Below are 13,572 nucleotides of genomic sequence, written 5' to 3' on the forward strand. Positions count from 1 at the left end.
ATGCACTGAGATGTCTCTGAATTCTCTGAATCTTTTCACAATATTGTGTACTGTAGATGTTGAAAGACCTAAATTCTCTGCAATCTTGCGTTGAGAAATGTTCCTTTTGAACTGACTAACAATTCTCTCACGAATTTTGACACAAAGGGGTGAGCCACGACCCATCCTTACTTGCAAAGACTGAGCCTTTGATGGACGCTACTTTTATACCCAGTCATGATACCTCACCTGCTACCAATTAGCCTGCTTAATGTGGAGTCTTTCAAACCGGTGTTACTTGAATATTCTGTGCACTTTTCAATCTTATTTTAACTCTGTCCCAACTTTTGTTGAGTGTGTTGCAGCCATCAAATTCTAAATTTGTGTATATTTACAAAATACAATTAAGTTGGTCAGTAAAAATATTGAAAGTCTTTTCTTTGTACTTTTGTCAGTTAAAGGTTCATGTGAATTAACATATCACAGATTTTTGTTTTTATTGCATTTTGGAAAATATCCCAACTTTTCTGGAAATGGGGTTTGTATATGTTACTCTGCTCTCAAACTTCCCTTCCTCCACCATCAACTCTGTTCTCAAACGCATCTCTCCCATTTCTCGCACATCTGCTCTCACCCCATCCTCCCGCCACCCCACTGGGAATAGGGTTCCCCTTGTCCTCACCTACCACCCTACCAGCTTCTGGGTCCAACATATAATTCTCCGTAACTTCCGCCACCCCCAATGGGATCCCACCACTAAGCACATCTTTCCCTCCCCCCCCCCCACCTTTCTGCCTTTCACAGGGATCGCTCCCTACGCGACTCCCTTGTCCATTCGTTCCCCCCCCCCATCCCTTCCAGTACTTATCCTTGTAAGCAGAACAAGTGCTACACATGCCCTTACACTTCCTCCCTCACCACCATTCAGGGCCCCAGACAGTCCTTTCAGGTGAGGTGACACTTCACCTGTGAGTCGGCTGGGGTGATATACCTCGTCTGGTTCTCCCAGTGAGGCCTTCTGTATATTGGTGAGACCCGACGCAGGCTGGGGGACCGTTTCGCTGAACACCTACACTCTGTCCACCAGAGAAAGCAGGATCTCCCAGAGGCCACACATTTTAATTCCACGTCCCATTTCCATTCTGATATGTCTATCCACGGCCTCCTGTGCTGTCAAGATGAGGCCACACTCAGGTTGGAGGAGCAACACCTTGTATTCCGTCTGGGTAGCCTCCAACTTGATGGCATGAACATTGACTTCTCTAACTTCCGTTAATGCCCCACCTCCCCTTCGTACCTCATCCCTTATTTATTTATTATTATTATTTTTTCTTTCCCCCTTTTTTCCTCTTTTTTTTTCTCCCTCTGTCCCTCTCACTATAACTCCTTGCCCATCCTCTGGGTTTTCCCTCCTCTCCCCCTTTCTTTCTCCCTAGGCCTCCTGTCCCATGATCCTCTCCCTTCTCCAGCCTGGTATCCCTTTTGCCAATCAACTTTCCAGCTCTTGGCTCCATCCCTCTCCCTCCTGTCTTCTCCTATCATTTTGGATCTCCCCCTCCCCCTCCCACGTTTAAATCTCTTACCATCTCTTCTTTCAGTTAGCCCTGACGAAGGGTCTCAGCCAGAAACATCGACTGTACCTCTTCCTATAGATGCTGCCTGACCTGCTGCATTCACCAGCATTTTTTTGTCTGTGTTGCTTGAATTTCCAGCATCTGCAGATTTCCTCATGTTTACTACTTTTAAGATTTGTTTTCTTTCAGGTATTTGTGGGGAAAAATACAATTGAATTTAGAAAAAGTATACTTAAAATTGACAAACACTAATGTGCAAAAGAAGATGAGCTGTGAACAATACTGAGAACATGAGTTCTAAAGAGCCTTTGGAAGGAAGTCTGGATCATAGAAGCAGTTCAGAGTAGTGGTGATTGAAATTATCAATGCTGGTTCAGGAGCCTGATAGTTAAGGGGTAATGACTGTTTCTGATAGTGTGGGACCTAAGGCTTCGGTACCTTGTGCTAGTTATAGTAGTGAGAAGAGAACATGTCTTATGGTGGGGGTCTTTGATGGATGCTGCTTTCTTGTGGCAGTGCTCCATGTAGATAAATTTGCTGGTGGGATGGGCTTTGTCTGCGATGGGCAGGGCTGTGCCCACCACTTTCTGCAGCCTTTTCTGCACCTGGACATTTGTGTTTCCATACTAGGCTGTGATGCAAACGGCTAGGATACAGTTCGGTGATGTGCTGAATGTACGCTACCTTCAAAGAAAGTAGAGGTGCTATCGTGCTGCCTTTGTGATGACATTTATGTGCTAGTTCCAGGTCAGATACTCTGATATGTTGAGGCCAAGAAATTTAAAGCTAAAGCTAAAGCTATTGACCCTCTTCACCTCCTTTGCCATGATAAAGACTGGCTCACGGACCTCTGGCCTCTTCCTCCTATAGTTGATAATCATCTCTTTTGTTTTTGCTGAGTGAGAGGTTGTTGTGACACCACTCAACCAAATTTTTAATCTTACTGCTATATGCTGATTCGTCACCACATTTGTTTCTGCAACAGTGGTGTAGTTAGCAAACTTAAATATGGCATTAATTTAGGTAAATATGGCGTAACTTAAATTATTGTCTTTTATAGACCTAAAGATGCAATCAAGGCTCTGAAGAAAAGGCTGAGTGGAAATAAAAACTACCGTGAAGTGATGCTTGCTTTAACGGTGAGTGGTAAAGAAAATAATTGCAGGTATGTGCATCTGAGAAATGTTTTGAAGTATCCAGCACAAACTATTTTTGAAGTGCAGTCATCACAGAATAGATGAGCATCATGATCAATTTTAGCAAGGATTTTATTTAAAAAAACAGATTTTGTTGCATGTGAGTTTGACTGTGGAGTAGCAAGAGCGAGATCTATGCAAGAGCAGGAATCATTTAAAAGCAGGAAGTCTGGTTGAGTTTCACTCAAGCCAATAAAAGGAAGTTGGGTTTAAGCAGAGTGGCCATTGTTGGAGTGGGCAGAGTGAGAGTAGGGAACTGAGCCTTTGGTGAGAAGAGGAGGCCATTTTGGATCAGCCATTGTGTGAGTGGGTCAGTGGAGGAATCTTAAGATCTGAGGCTGTGGCTTGAGAGGCTTTACAAAGGAGCACGGAGGGAGTAGCTGGAAAGAACAGGTAAGGTTTTTTAAATATAGTATTTGTATAACTAAAGAGATAACAAATTAAATAAAATGGGGATGTAGCTGCATAATATAGGGGCTGGTGAGCCCCATTGTGGTACCTGGTGAGCATATGTACAGCAAGTGTTGGCTGCTTGAGTTCAAAGTTGATAATCTAGAATCTGAGCCTAAAACACTGCAATATATCAGGTGGGGGAGGAGTTACCTGGGCATTTTGTTTCGGAGGTAGTTGCTCACATTAGATTAACTACTTCAAATTTCGTCTGTGGCTTGGATCAAGTGGGTGTGACTGAGTGAGGCAAGTAGGGAAATCAGAGAGGTAGGACTGGAGGAGTCTCAGCTCTTGAGCTTGCCCAGCAGGTCTGAGATTGCTGCTACCTGTGAGGATGAGAGTGGGGTCTGTAGGAAGGATGAGCAACAGAACCATATTTCAGGGAGCTATTCAAGAGGAGGGAAGAGAAATTCAGCGGTTCAAAGGTCCCATTTAATGTCAGAGAAATGTATACAATATGCATCCTGAAATGCTTTCTCTTCACAAACATCCACGAAAACAGAGGTGTCCCAAAGAATGAATGGCAGTTAAACGTGAGAACCCCAAAGTCCTCCCCCACCTGTTCCCTCCCCCCTGTGCATAAGGGGCAGCAAGCAATGATCCCATCCCCCAGCAAAAAAAAGTGCACCCGCTACCGAGCACAAGCGTGAGCTAGGCGATAGCAAAGACACAGACTTGCAGTTGCCCCCAAAGACTATTGCATTTCATCTGGCATTTGACAAACCACAGGTTCTCTCTCTCCCTGGCAAGTCCTGAATGGCCAGTCCTAAAACCCCGAGAATGGGTCCCATTCCCGCAAAGAACCAAAGTCTGCGTGTAACTCCAGGTCAGTGTCTTCGAAAGAACCCTGAAAGGGAAAAATAAAGGTATTAAAGATGGAAATAGAGCTGTTTCTGACGATGCAAGCAAAGGAGTCACTGTTTAGTGCCATCTTAACTCAGCTTCCAGGACAGATAATGTAGTTGTAATTGAGGAAAATATAATTGGACGAATAGACACAATTCTCTGTTGCACACATCAAGAGTCCCGAAAGCTGTGTTGTGTGCCTGGGCTTGGGACGTTGCATCTGACCAGCAGAAAAATTTGGAGTAGGAGGGGAGAGATCCAATTGTCGTGGTCTTTGAGTATCAAGACTTGGGAAGAACAAGGAAGGAGGTACTGCTGAGGGACTTTGAGCAGCTAAGGGCTAAATTAAATGCAGAACCTAAAGGATAACAATCTCTGAATTGTTACGTGAGGCACCCACAGCTCCAATCTGCTAATTAAATTTACCAATGACACTACATTGATTGGCCTTATCTCACAATAACAAGGTGGCCTACAGGGAAGAAGTCATCTCTCTGACACAGTGGTGTCAAGAAAACAACCTCTCCCTCAATGTCACAAAAACAAAGGAGTTGGTTGTGGATTACAGGAGGAATGGAGACGGGCTAACCCCTATTGACATTAATTGATCTGGGGTTGAGAGTGTAAGCAGCTTCAAGTTCCTCGGCATCCACATCACCGAGGACCTCACGTGGTCTGTACACACCAGCTGTGTGGTGAAAAAGGCGCAACAGTGCCTCCCTCACCTCAGACGGTTGAGGAAGTTTGGTATGGGGCCTCAAATCCTAACAGCTTTCTACAGGGGCACAATTGATAGCACCCTGATTGGCTGCATCACTGCCTGGTATGGGAACTGTACCTCCCCTAATCGCAGGACTCTGCAGAGAGTGGTGCGGACAGCCCAGCACATCTGTAGTTGTGAACTTCCCATGATTCAGGACATTTACAAGGACAGGTGTGTAAAAAGGGCCTGTAGGATCATTAGGGACCCAAGCCATCCCAACCACAATCTATTTCAGCTGCTACCATCTGGGAAGTGGTACCGCAGCATAAAAGCCAGGACCAACAGGCTCCAGGGCAGCTTCCTCCACCAGGCCATCTGACTGATGAGCTCACACTGATTTGAGTGTACTCTATATTACACTGTTCTATTTATTATAAATTACTATGATTGTACACGGCACATTTAGATAGAGACTTAACAAAGATTTTTACTCCTCACGTATTTGAAGGATGTAAGAAATAAAGTCAATTCAATTCAATGTGCAAATTGACACGGGGTTAATAAGATCAGAGAGCTAAATGTGTGGCTCAAAGACTGATGTGAGAGGAGTGGGTTTGAATTCATGGGGCATTAGCATCAGTATTGGCAAAGGAGGGAACTGTTCTGATGGGACGGGATATACCTGAACCATATTGGGATCAGGAATAACATAACAAGGGCTGTGGACAGGGCTTTTAACTAAATAGTAGAGAGGTGGGCTCAACAGCTTGGAATTTTCCAGTCCTCTGGAACCATTCCAGAGTCTAGTGATTCCTGAAAGATCATTACTATTGCCCCCACAATCTTTTCAGCTATCTCTTTCAGAACACTGGAACCCTTGATCATCTAGCCCAGGTGATTTGTATGCATGTTCAGATCTTTCAGCTTCCCAAGCATCTTCTCCTTAATGGTAGCAACTGCGCTCATTTCTGCCCCTGACACCTTTGAGTTTTTTTGACATACTGCTGGTGTCTTCCACAGTAAAGACTAATGTTAAATACTTGGTTCGTCTGCATTTCTTTGACCCCCATACTGCCCCTCCAAAGGTATTTTCCAGTAGCCGCACAAACCAAATTGGAAAGGTGTTCACTTAAGGAAAAATGTAAGAGTGGATAGTGTAAATTATAATCATAATTTGTAAGTTTCGGTTGTCTGTAAGCATTTATTTTCATTAATTTATAATGAATTGGCTCTCAGTTTTAATGAACAGTAGTAAAGATTCTGGATACATAAGCACGGTAATGCAGTTCAAAAGCAAAATTCTACAGATCTTAAGAATATAAGAATTAGAAGAAAGAGTGGACAGTTTGGTCGCTTTTGCATGCTCTGCTGTTTAACAAATCATGGCTGATCTTTTTGTTCAGTTCTCCTTTCCTGTTAATTTCTTGTCTCTTGATTCCATTAATTATAAAAACTCTGAGCTTTGCCTCATCTTTGCACCAATCCTTTCAAATCCCATCAGAACTTCCTACATTTCAGTGGGATCTTTCAAACACTATTTATTTAATCAGATCCACCATTCCAAAAATTTATGTGATGAACCTTTTTTTGTACTCCCTCTGTCATGTTTATCTTCCCGTGTAGTGAGATTAGACTTGTACATGTCATTCCAGATGCAGTCTCACTAGGTCCTTTAAAGTTGGAGAGCACTACCTCTATTCTTGTACTCAAATACTTTTGCATCAAAGGCAAACATGGTTTACTAATTGTTTACTAACTCTGCATATTAACTTGTAATGATTTGTGTACAGGAATATTCAAATCTGTGCTTTTCAATCTCTCACTATTTTAAAGAAAAACATTTTCCCCCTCCAATATATATGTACACAATCTTTCCTTTTTCTTATGTTCAATCAAATAAACTCTTCTCAGGCTTCCAGTTGAGTACAAGTGTTTTTTTTAATTGACGTTTTGATGACAAACTCTGCCATCTTCAGCAGTGATAATGCCTGGGCATGTCTAGTCCAGTGGTATTTATATCCCCGTTGTTCTTCCATCTGTCCGTCCCTCTTGATTGCTTAGTCCTCATCCAATCAGGTTTCTGCTGTCCCACCTCGTTTACAATCAAATTCTAGTTCCTACTTAAAGCGAGACCTTCACCTTTGTTAAAATTCTTTTCCTCTAGTTTTTAACAAAGATGAAGGTCTGGCTTTAAGTAAGAGCTGAAATTTGATTGTAAACAAGGTGGGACAGTGGAAATATGATTGGTTAGTCCTCATCCAGTCAGGAGGGATGAATGATGGGGGGGGTATAAATACCACCAGACTAGATATGTCTGATGAAGATGGCAGACTTCGTCATTGAAACATCGGCAAAAATTAATTCTTATAGCCGGCTGGAAGCCTGACAGGAGTTTATTCGTCATATACTCTGGTAAGGCACCATATCCTTTATATTCTATCCATTGTCATCAATTCTTTTAACCTATCTTTATCCCACTGTAACTTCTTTGCATCCACCTATAGCCCACAGCTTGGTTTCACAACTTGAATATATTACAGGCAGTCCCCGAGTTACGAACGTCTGACTTACGAACAACTCGTACTTACGAATGATCTGCCATAAAGCTTATTATATTAAAAATTCATCGGTTCGAGGAAGGAGCCATCTGCCATTCATCTGCCATTTTAAGTTGGATCATGTTGCTGTTCACACTGTGCTGAGTGTATAATTTTGTATTTGGCTGAAATTTTTCTTAGCAAGATTCACCCTGACCCCACCCCCCTTTTCCAGTCAGCACCACCCCCACATGTCCCATTTAACCTGTCTCAGTGCAGGTGGACTTTAGGACCTGGCGCCTGCGGCTGCTGCTGAATCTGCAGTGTTTCTGTTCCGTTGACGGAAAATGATCACGATTGAAAATAAAGTGGAAATAATAAAGCGATTGGAAAGAGGTGAAATGCCATCAGTCATTGGAAAAGCATTAGGCTACAGTCAGTCAGCGATCGGAACAATTTTAAAGGATAAAGTGAGAATAATGGAGCACGTGAAAGGCCCTACCCCGATGAAAGCTACAGTTATTACTAAGCAACGCAGTGGTTTAATTATTGAAATACATACGTTTCTTAAGTGTTTTATATGCATAGAAAGGTAAAGTATACTGTATATACTAAGACAAACGTTTGACTAACTGGCGCTAAATAATACCGGATGTACCTGTTCCGACTTGCGTACAAACCCAACTTAAAGACGGACTCAGGAACGGAACTCGTTCGTAACCCAGGGACTGCCTGTACACTTCTTTTCATTGATTGATATAGATTGTGAATAGCTAGGTCCTGAGCACTGATCCTTCTGTCACCCCGTAGCCTCCTAACCCCACCTATTTTCTGTCCTTTAACCCATCAACAGTCCATGGTAGTAAATTACCCTAATATTGTCTATTCTATTTTTGTACAATAATCTCCAAAATGGCCACAGCAGTGGCTGCTGTCATTCATTCAGGCTATGAGAATCTCCCATTTAAAATGCAAAGGCTGAGGCTTCACCAGTGCTTTCTTCTAGATTGCATTTATGTCACTCATTGTCACACAGTCTTGATTAACTAAATTTATTGTACCAAATCAAAGGGGTGCGATTGCTTTCTGGGGGGAGGGGTAGCGAGGTAACTTATCCCCTCCCTAATGTCTTGCAGTGTCTGAATCTCAGGCTGTAGTTCACTAACTCTGGCTTGTTCTTCAAGATGCAGGTGCATAATGCAGGTGTGATTCCCATATATTCCAAGGGGTTTCTAAAGGGGCAAAAAAAGTACGTAGCTTGCCATAAATATTTCAAATAAAAGATGGAAAATGCATGGCAATCCCCACATTATTTGGGGGGAGGAAAGGGAGGGTAGGATTGTGTTCCATAAACAGCTTGATTTGCTTTGCAATTTTTCAGTAATCGGAGGCAATGTCAAATGTGCATGTCAAGAGACATGAGTTGGGGGTGTGTAAAAAAAATTTAATTTAAAAAAAAATTATTTGCGTTTTTTCACATTCATTGAGCAAATTTTATTTCATTTCTCAAATTTTTGGGTAATGATTTGTGATTTCTGTATGGGCAAATTTCTGTTATCCAAATGGCAATAATGTGGAGTTATCTGTACTCATCAAGTTAGGCCACATATAGGAAGAGTAGCAGAGGGAATGTTTAAGGTCAGAGTTTTGCTTCTCTTCTCATAGATGCAGCCTGACCTGAGCATTGCCCACCAGGAAGGTCTCAAAGCTCTCCACTTCTATTTGGATGTCCAGTCCCTATATACCTCCATTTCCCACCATGAAGGTCTCAAAGCTCTCCACTTTTTGGATTCCAGACCTAACCAGTTCCCCTCTACCACAACTCCCCTCCATCTAGTGGAATTAGTCCTTACTCTTAATAATTTTTCCTTTGTCTCCTCTCACTTCCTCCAAACTAAAGGTGTAGCCATGGGCACCCGTATGGGTCCCAGCTATGCCTGCCTTTTTGTTGGCTTTGTGGAACAATCCATGTTCCAAGCCTGTACTGGTATCTGTCCCCCACTTTTCCTTCGCTACATCGACGACTGCATTGGTGCTGCTTCCTGCACACATGCTGAGCTCGTTGACTTCATTAACTTTGCCTCCAACTTCCTCCCTGCCCTCAAGTTTACCTGGTCCATTTCCGACACCTCCCTCCCCTTTCTAGATCTTTCTGTCTCTGTCTCTGGAGACAGCTTATTTACTGATGTCTACAATAAGCCTATGGACTCTCACGGCTACCTGGACTATTCCTCTTCCCACCCTGTCTCTTGCAAAAATGCCATCCCCTTCTCTCAATTCCTCCATCTCTGCCGCATCTGCTCTCAGGATGAGGCTTTTCATTCCAGGACAAAGGAGATGTCTTCCTTTTTTAAAGAAAGGGGCTTCCCTTCCTCCACCATCAACTCTGCTCTCAAACGCATCTCTCCCATTTCACGCACATCTGCCTCACCCCATCCTCCCGCCACCCCACTAGGAATAGGGTTCCCCGGTCCTCACCTACCACCCCACCAGCCTCTGGGCCCAACATATAATTCTCCGTAACTTCCGCCACCTCCAATGAGATCCCACCACCAAGCACACCTTTCCCTCTTTCTGCTTTCCGCAGGGATTGCTCCCTATGTGACTCCCTTGTCCATTCGTCCCCCCCTTCCCTTCCCACCAATCTTCCTCCTGGCACTTATCCTTGTAAGCAGAACAAGGGCTACACATGCCCTTACGATTCCTCCCTCACCACCATTCAGGGTCCCAGACAGTCCTTCCAGGTGAGGTGACACTTCACCTGTGAATCGGCCGGGGTGATATACTGCGTCTAGTACTCCCAGTGCGGCCTTCTATATTGGCGAGACCCAACGCAGGCTGGGAGACCATTTTGATGAACACCTACGCTCTGTCCGCCAGAGAAAGAAGGATCTCCCAGTGGCCACTCATTTTAATTCCACGTCCCATTCCCATTCTGATATGTCTATACACGGCCTCCTCTACTGTCAAGATGAAGCCACACTCAGGTTGGAGGAACAACACTGTATATTCTGTCTGGGTAGCCTCCAACCTGATGGTATGAACATTGACTTCTCTAACTTACGTTAATGTCCATCTCCCCTTCGTACCCCATCCCTTATTTATTGTTTTTTACTTTTTTCCCCTTTTTTCTCTCTTTCTTTTCTCCCCTTTTTTTTCTCTCTCTCTCTCTCTCTCTCTCTCTCTCTCTTCTCCCTCTGTCTCTCTCACTATAACTCCTTGCTTCCTCTGGGCTTCCTCTATAGCTCCTCTGGGCTTCCCTACCCCTTTCTTTCTCCCTAGGCTTCCCATCCCATGATCCTCTCCTTTCTCCAGCCTTGTATCCCTTTTGCCAGTCAACTTTCCAGCTCTTAGCTCCATCCCTCCCCCTCCTGTCTTCTCTTATCATTTTGGATCTCCCCCTCCCTCTCCCACTTTCAAATCTCTTACTATCTCTTCTTTCAGTTAGTCCTGACGAAGGGTCTCGGCCCGAAACGTCACTGTACCTCTTCATATAGATGCTGCCTGACCTGCTGCGTTCACCAGCATTGTTTGTGTGTGTTGCTGTTTTTATGTCAACATTATTATTCTATCATTATCATCCTTAGCTTGTTGAAGTCTCTTAGGACAATCTCCTCTGTGTCACTACCATATTCCCAAACCTTTTGATGCCTTTTATGGCTAGAAATTTATCACCTTTTAAATATGGTGATATGTCTTCCAAAGCCTTCTGTTGTACAGATACATTTTCTTGTGAAATTGTTCTCATCTGAGTTCTAGGCATCATAGCCTTGAATAGACTGTGAGCTCTGGTTCAAGAAACCTCAGTCAGAGGAAGTATCACCCCTTCATCTAGCTTTTTATAGTTTCTATACATTTCAGTCAGATTTCTTATTCTTGTAAACTCTTATGAATATAGGCATACAATAATCTAGACATACCAGGAATCAGCTGGTGAACCTTTGTTGAACCTGCTGTGTAGAGTATCTATCTTTTCTTGCTAGAAAATGAAAACTACACAATAATCTAGATGTGTTCACACCAAGATCCTTTATAATTAAAGTCAAAGGCATCCTTGCTCCTATATTCAAAAATCTATGGATATACAGCCAATAAACATCATATGAAAATCAAAAACAGCAAATGCTGGAAACACTCAGTTCTGGCAGCATCTGTGGAAAGAAAAATAATTGATGTATTTCAAAAATTTTCTGCTTATTGTCAACATCCCATTTTCTGCTTGCTGCGCCTCCATGTTGCTTTCAGTTGGTGAATTTTATCATGGACCTCAATCAGAATGGGGTTAAATTTCACAACATAGTTGTTTTGCCACAATAGTACAGTGCTAGACATAAAAATTGTGATGTTACAAAAAGTAAATAGTGCAGAAGAGGAATAGCGAGGTAGTGTTCATGGGCCTTACAGAAATCTGGTGGTGAAGGGGAAAGTGCAGTTCCTAAGATGTCGAGTATGGGTCTTGGGGACTTGCTGTCCTCCCTGATGATAGTATTGAGAAGTCAGTATGATCAGCCTTTCTCAACCTTTTGCCCTACTTTTTTAATCCAAAAATAATTGTCACTGCTTTTTTCAGTAAAGAATGAACTTTTAGCCAACCTTTCTTGGGGGGGGGTGGCGGGGAGAGAGGAGAGAAAACTGGTAGTTAAGCTTAGCTTGCCTTTCTTGAAATTAATCTTTCTTTCCCTTTCATAAATGTTAAAAACTCAATGCAGACATAATAAATTTCTGGCTTAAAATAACTGGCTTAAGCTAAAATGGGATCTGATTTTTCGAAGGTAGACTTGGTAGATTTAATTTAAATAAAGGTTGTAAATTTTATTTGATGCTATTTACAACAGGAGAATTTGTTGACAATGTTGAATAGTAAAGTGGCTAAAAACCATAAGCCAAAGCAATATGAATGAAATGTAGTTACGTAAAAGACTTATGCATAAGATAAGGATGCACAGAGTTGAGGGTGCTGTATCAGCATGGATAGAGGATTGGTTAACCATTAGAAAGCAGAGAGTTGGGATACAGGAGTGTTTCTCTGGTTGCCTATCAGTGGTGAGTGGTGTGCTGTAGGGGTCGGTGCTGGGCCCACAACTATTCACGATATACATTAATGAACTGGAAGAGGGGACCGACTGTAGTGTATCTAAGGTTGCTGATTACACCAAATTGAGTGGAAAAGCAAATTGTGCAGAGGATACAAGGAGTCTGCAGAGTGATATAAATGGGCTAAGTGAGTGGGCAAGGGTCTGGAAGATGGAGTACAATGTTCATAAATTCAAGGTCAACCACTTTGGAAGGAAAAATGAAAGATCATTATTTAAATGGTAAAAGATTGCAGCGTGCTGCTGTGCAGTAGGATTTGGGGGTGCTTGTGCATGAATTGCAAAAGGTTAGTTTGCAGGTACAGCAGGCTATGAAGAAGGCAAATGGAATGTTGGCCTTCATTGCTAAAGGGATTGAAATTAAGACCAGGGATGTTATGCTGCAACTGTATAGGGTACTGGTGGGGTTGCATCTGGAATACTGCATGCAATTCTGGCCTCCTTATTTCAGGAAGGATATGCTGGCTTTGGAGGCGGTGCAGAGGAGGTTCACCAGGTTGATTCCAGAGATGGGGGTGTTAGACTGTAAGGGGAGATTGAGTCGCCTGGGATTGTACTCGCTGGAATTCAGAAGGATGAGTGGAGATCTTGTAGAAACATATAAAATTATAAAAGGAATTGATAAGATAGAGGCAGCAAAGTTGTTTCCACTGGTAGGTGAGATGAGAACTAGGGGATATCGCCTCAAGATTTGGGGGAGTGGATGTAGGATGGAGATGAGGAGGAACTGCTTTTCCCCAAAGAGTGGTGAATCTGTGGAATTCTCTGCCCAGTGAAGCAGTGGAGGCTACCTCAGTAAATACATCTAAAACAAGATTTGGATAGATTTTTGCATGGTAGGGGAATTGAGAGTTATGGGGTAAAGGCAGGTATGTGGAGCTGAATCCATGGTCAGATCAGCCATGATCTTATTGAATGGCAGAGCAGGCTCAATGAGCCAGATGGCCTACTCCTCCTATTCTTATGTTCTTAAGGTTCGTCCATCGTCATCGATGAAGACCTCAATAGACAATGAGCCAGCACTGCCATTCACTGTAATCATGGCTGATCATCCACAATCAGTATCCAGTTCCTGCCTTATCCCCATAACCTTTGATTCCGCTATCTTTAAGAGCTCTATCCATCTCCTTGAAAACATCCAGAGACTTGGCCTCCACAGCCTTTTGGGGCAGACCATTCCATATATCCACCACT

General features: G+C 43.0%; 1 protein-coding gene across 7 annotated transcripts in view; it reads left to right on the top strand.

Annotated features, from left to right (window-relative positions):
• The window catches only part of LOC140202867 (TOM1-like protein 2), a 180,699-nt gene that overhangs the window by 27,690 nt on the left and 139,437 nt on the right, over positions 1 to 13,572 (top strand). For all 7 annotated transcript variants that reach the window (XM_072268363.1, XM_072268364.1, XM_072268367.1 and 4 more), the window contains one exon: positions 2,614 to 2,692. In XM_072268363.1, the coding sequence (XP_072124464.1) occupies positions 2,614 to 2,692 (79 nt within the window). The remainder of the gene's footprint in view (positions 1 to 2,613; positions 2,693 to 13,572) is intronic.

The sequence above is a fragment of the Mobula birostris genome, chromosome 9 (genome assembly GCF_030028105.1).
Source record: "Mobula birostris isolate sMobBir1 chromosome 9, sMobBir1.hap1, whole genome shotgun sequence".
NCBI classification, from domain to species: Eukaryota; Metazoa; Chordata; class Chondrichthyes; order Myliobatiformes; family Myliobatidae; genus Mobula; species Mobula birostris.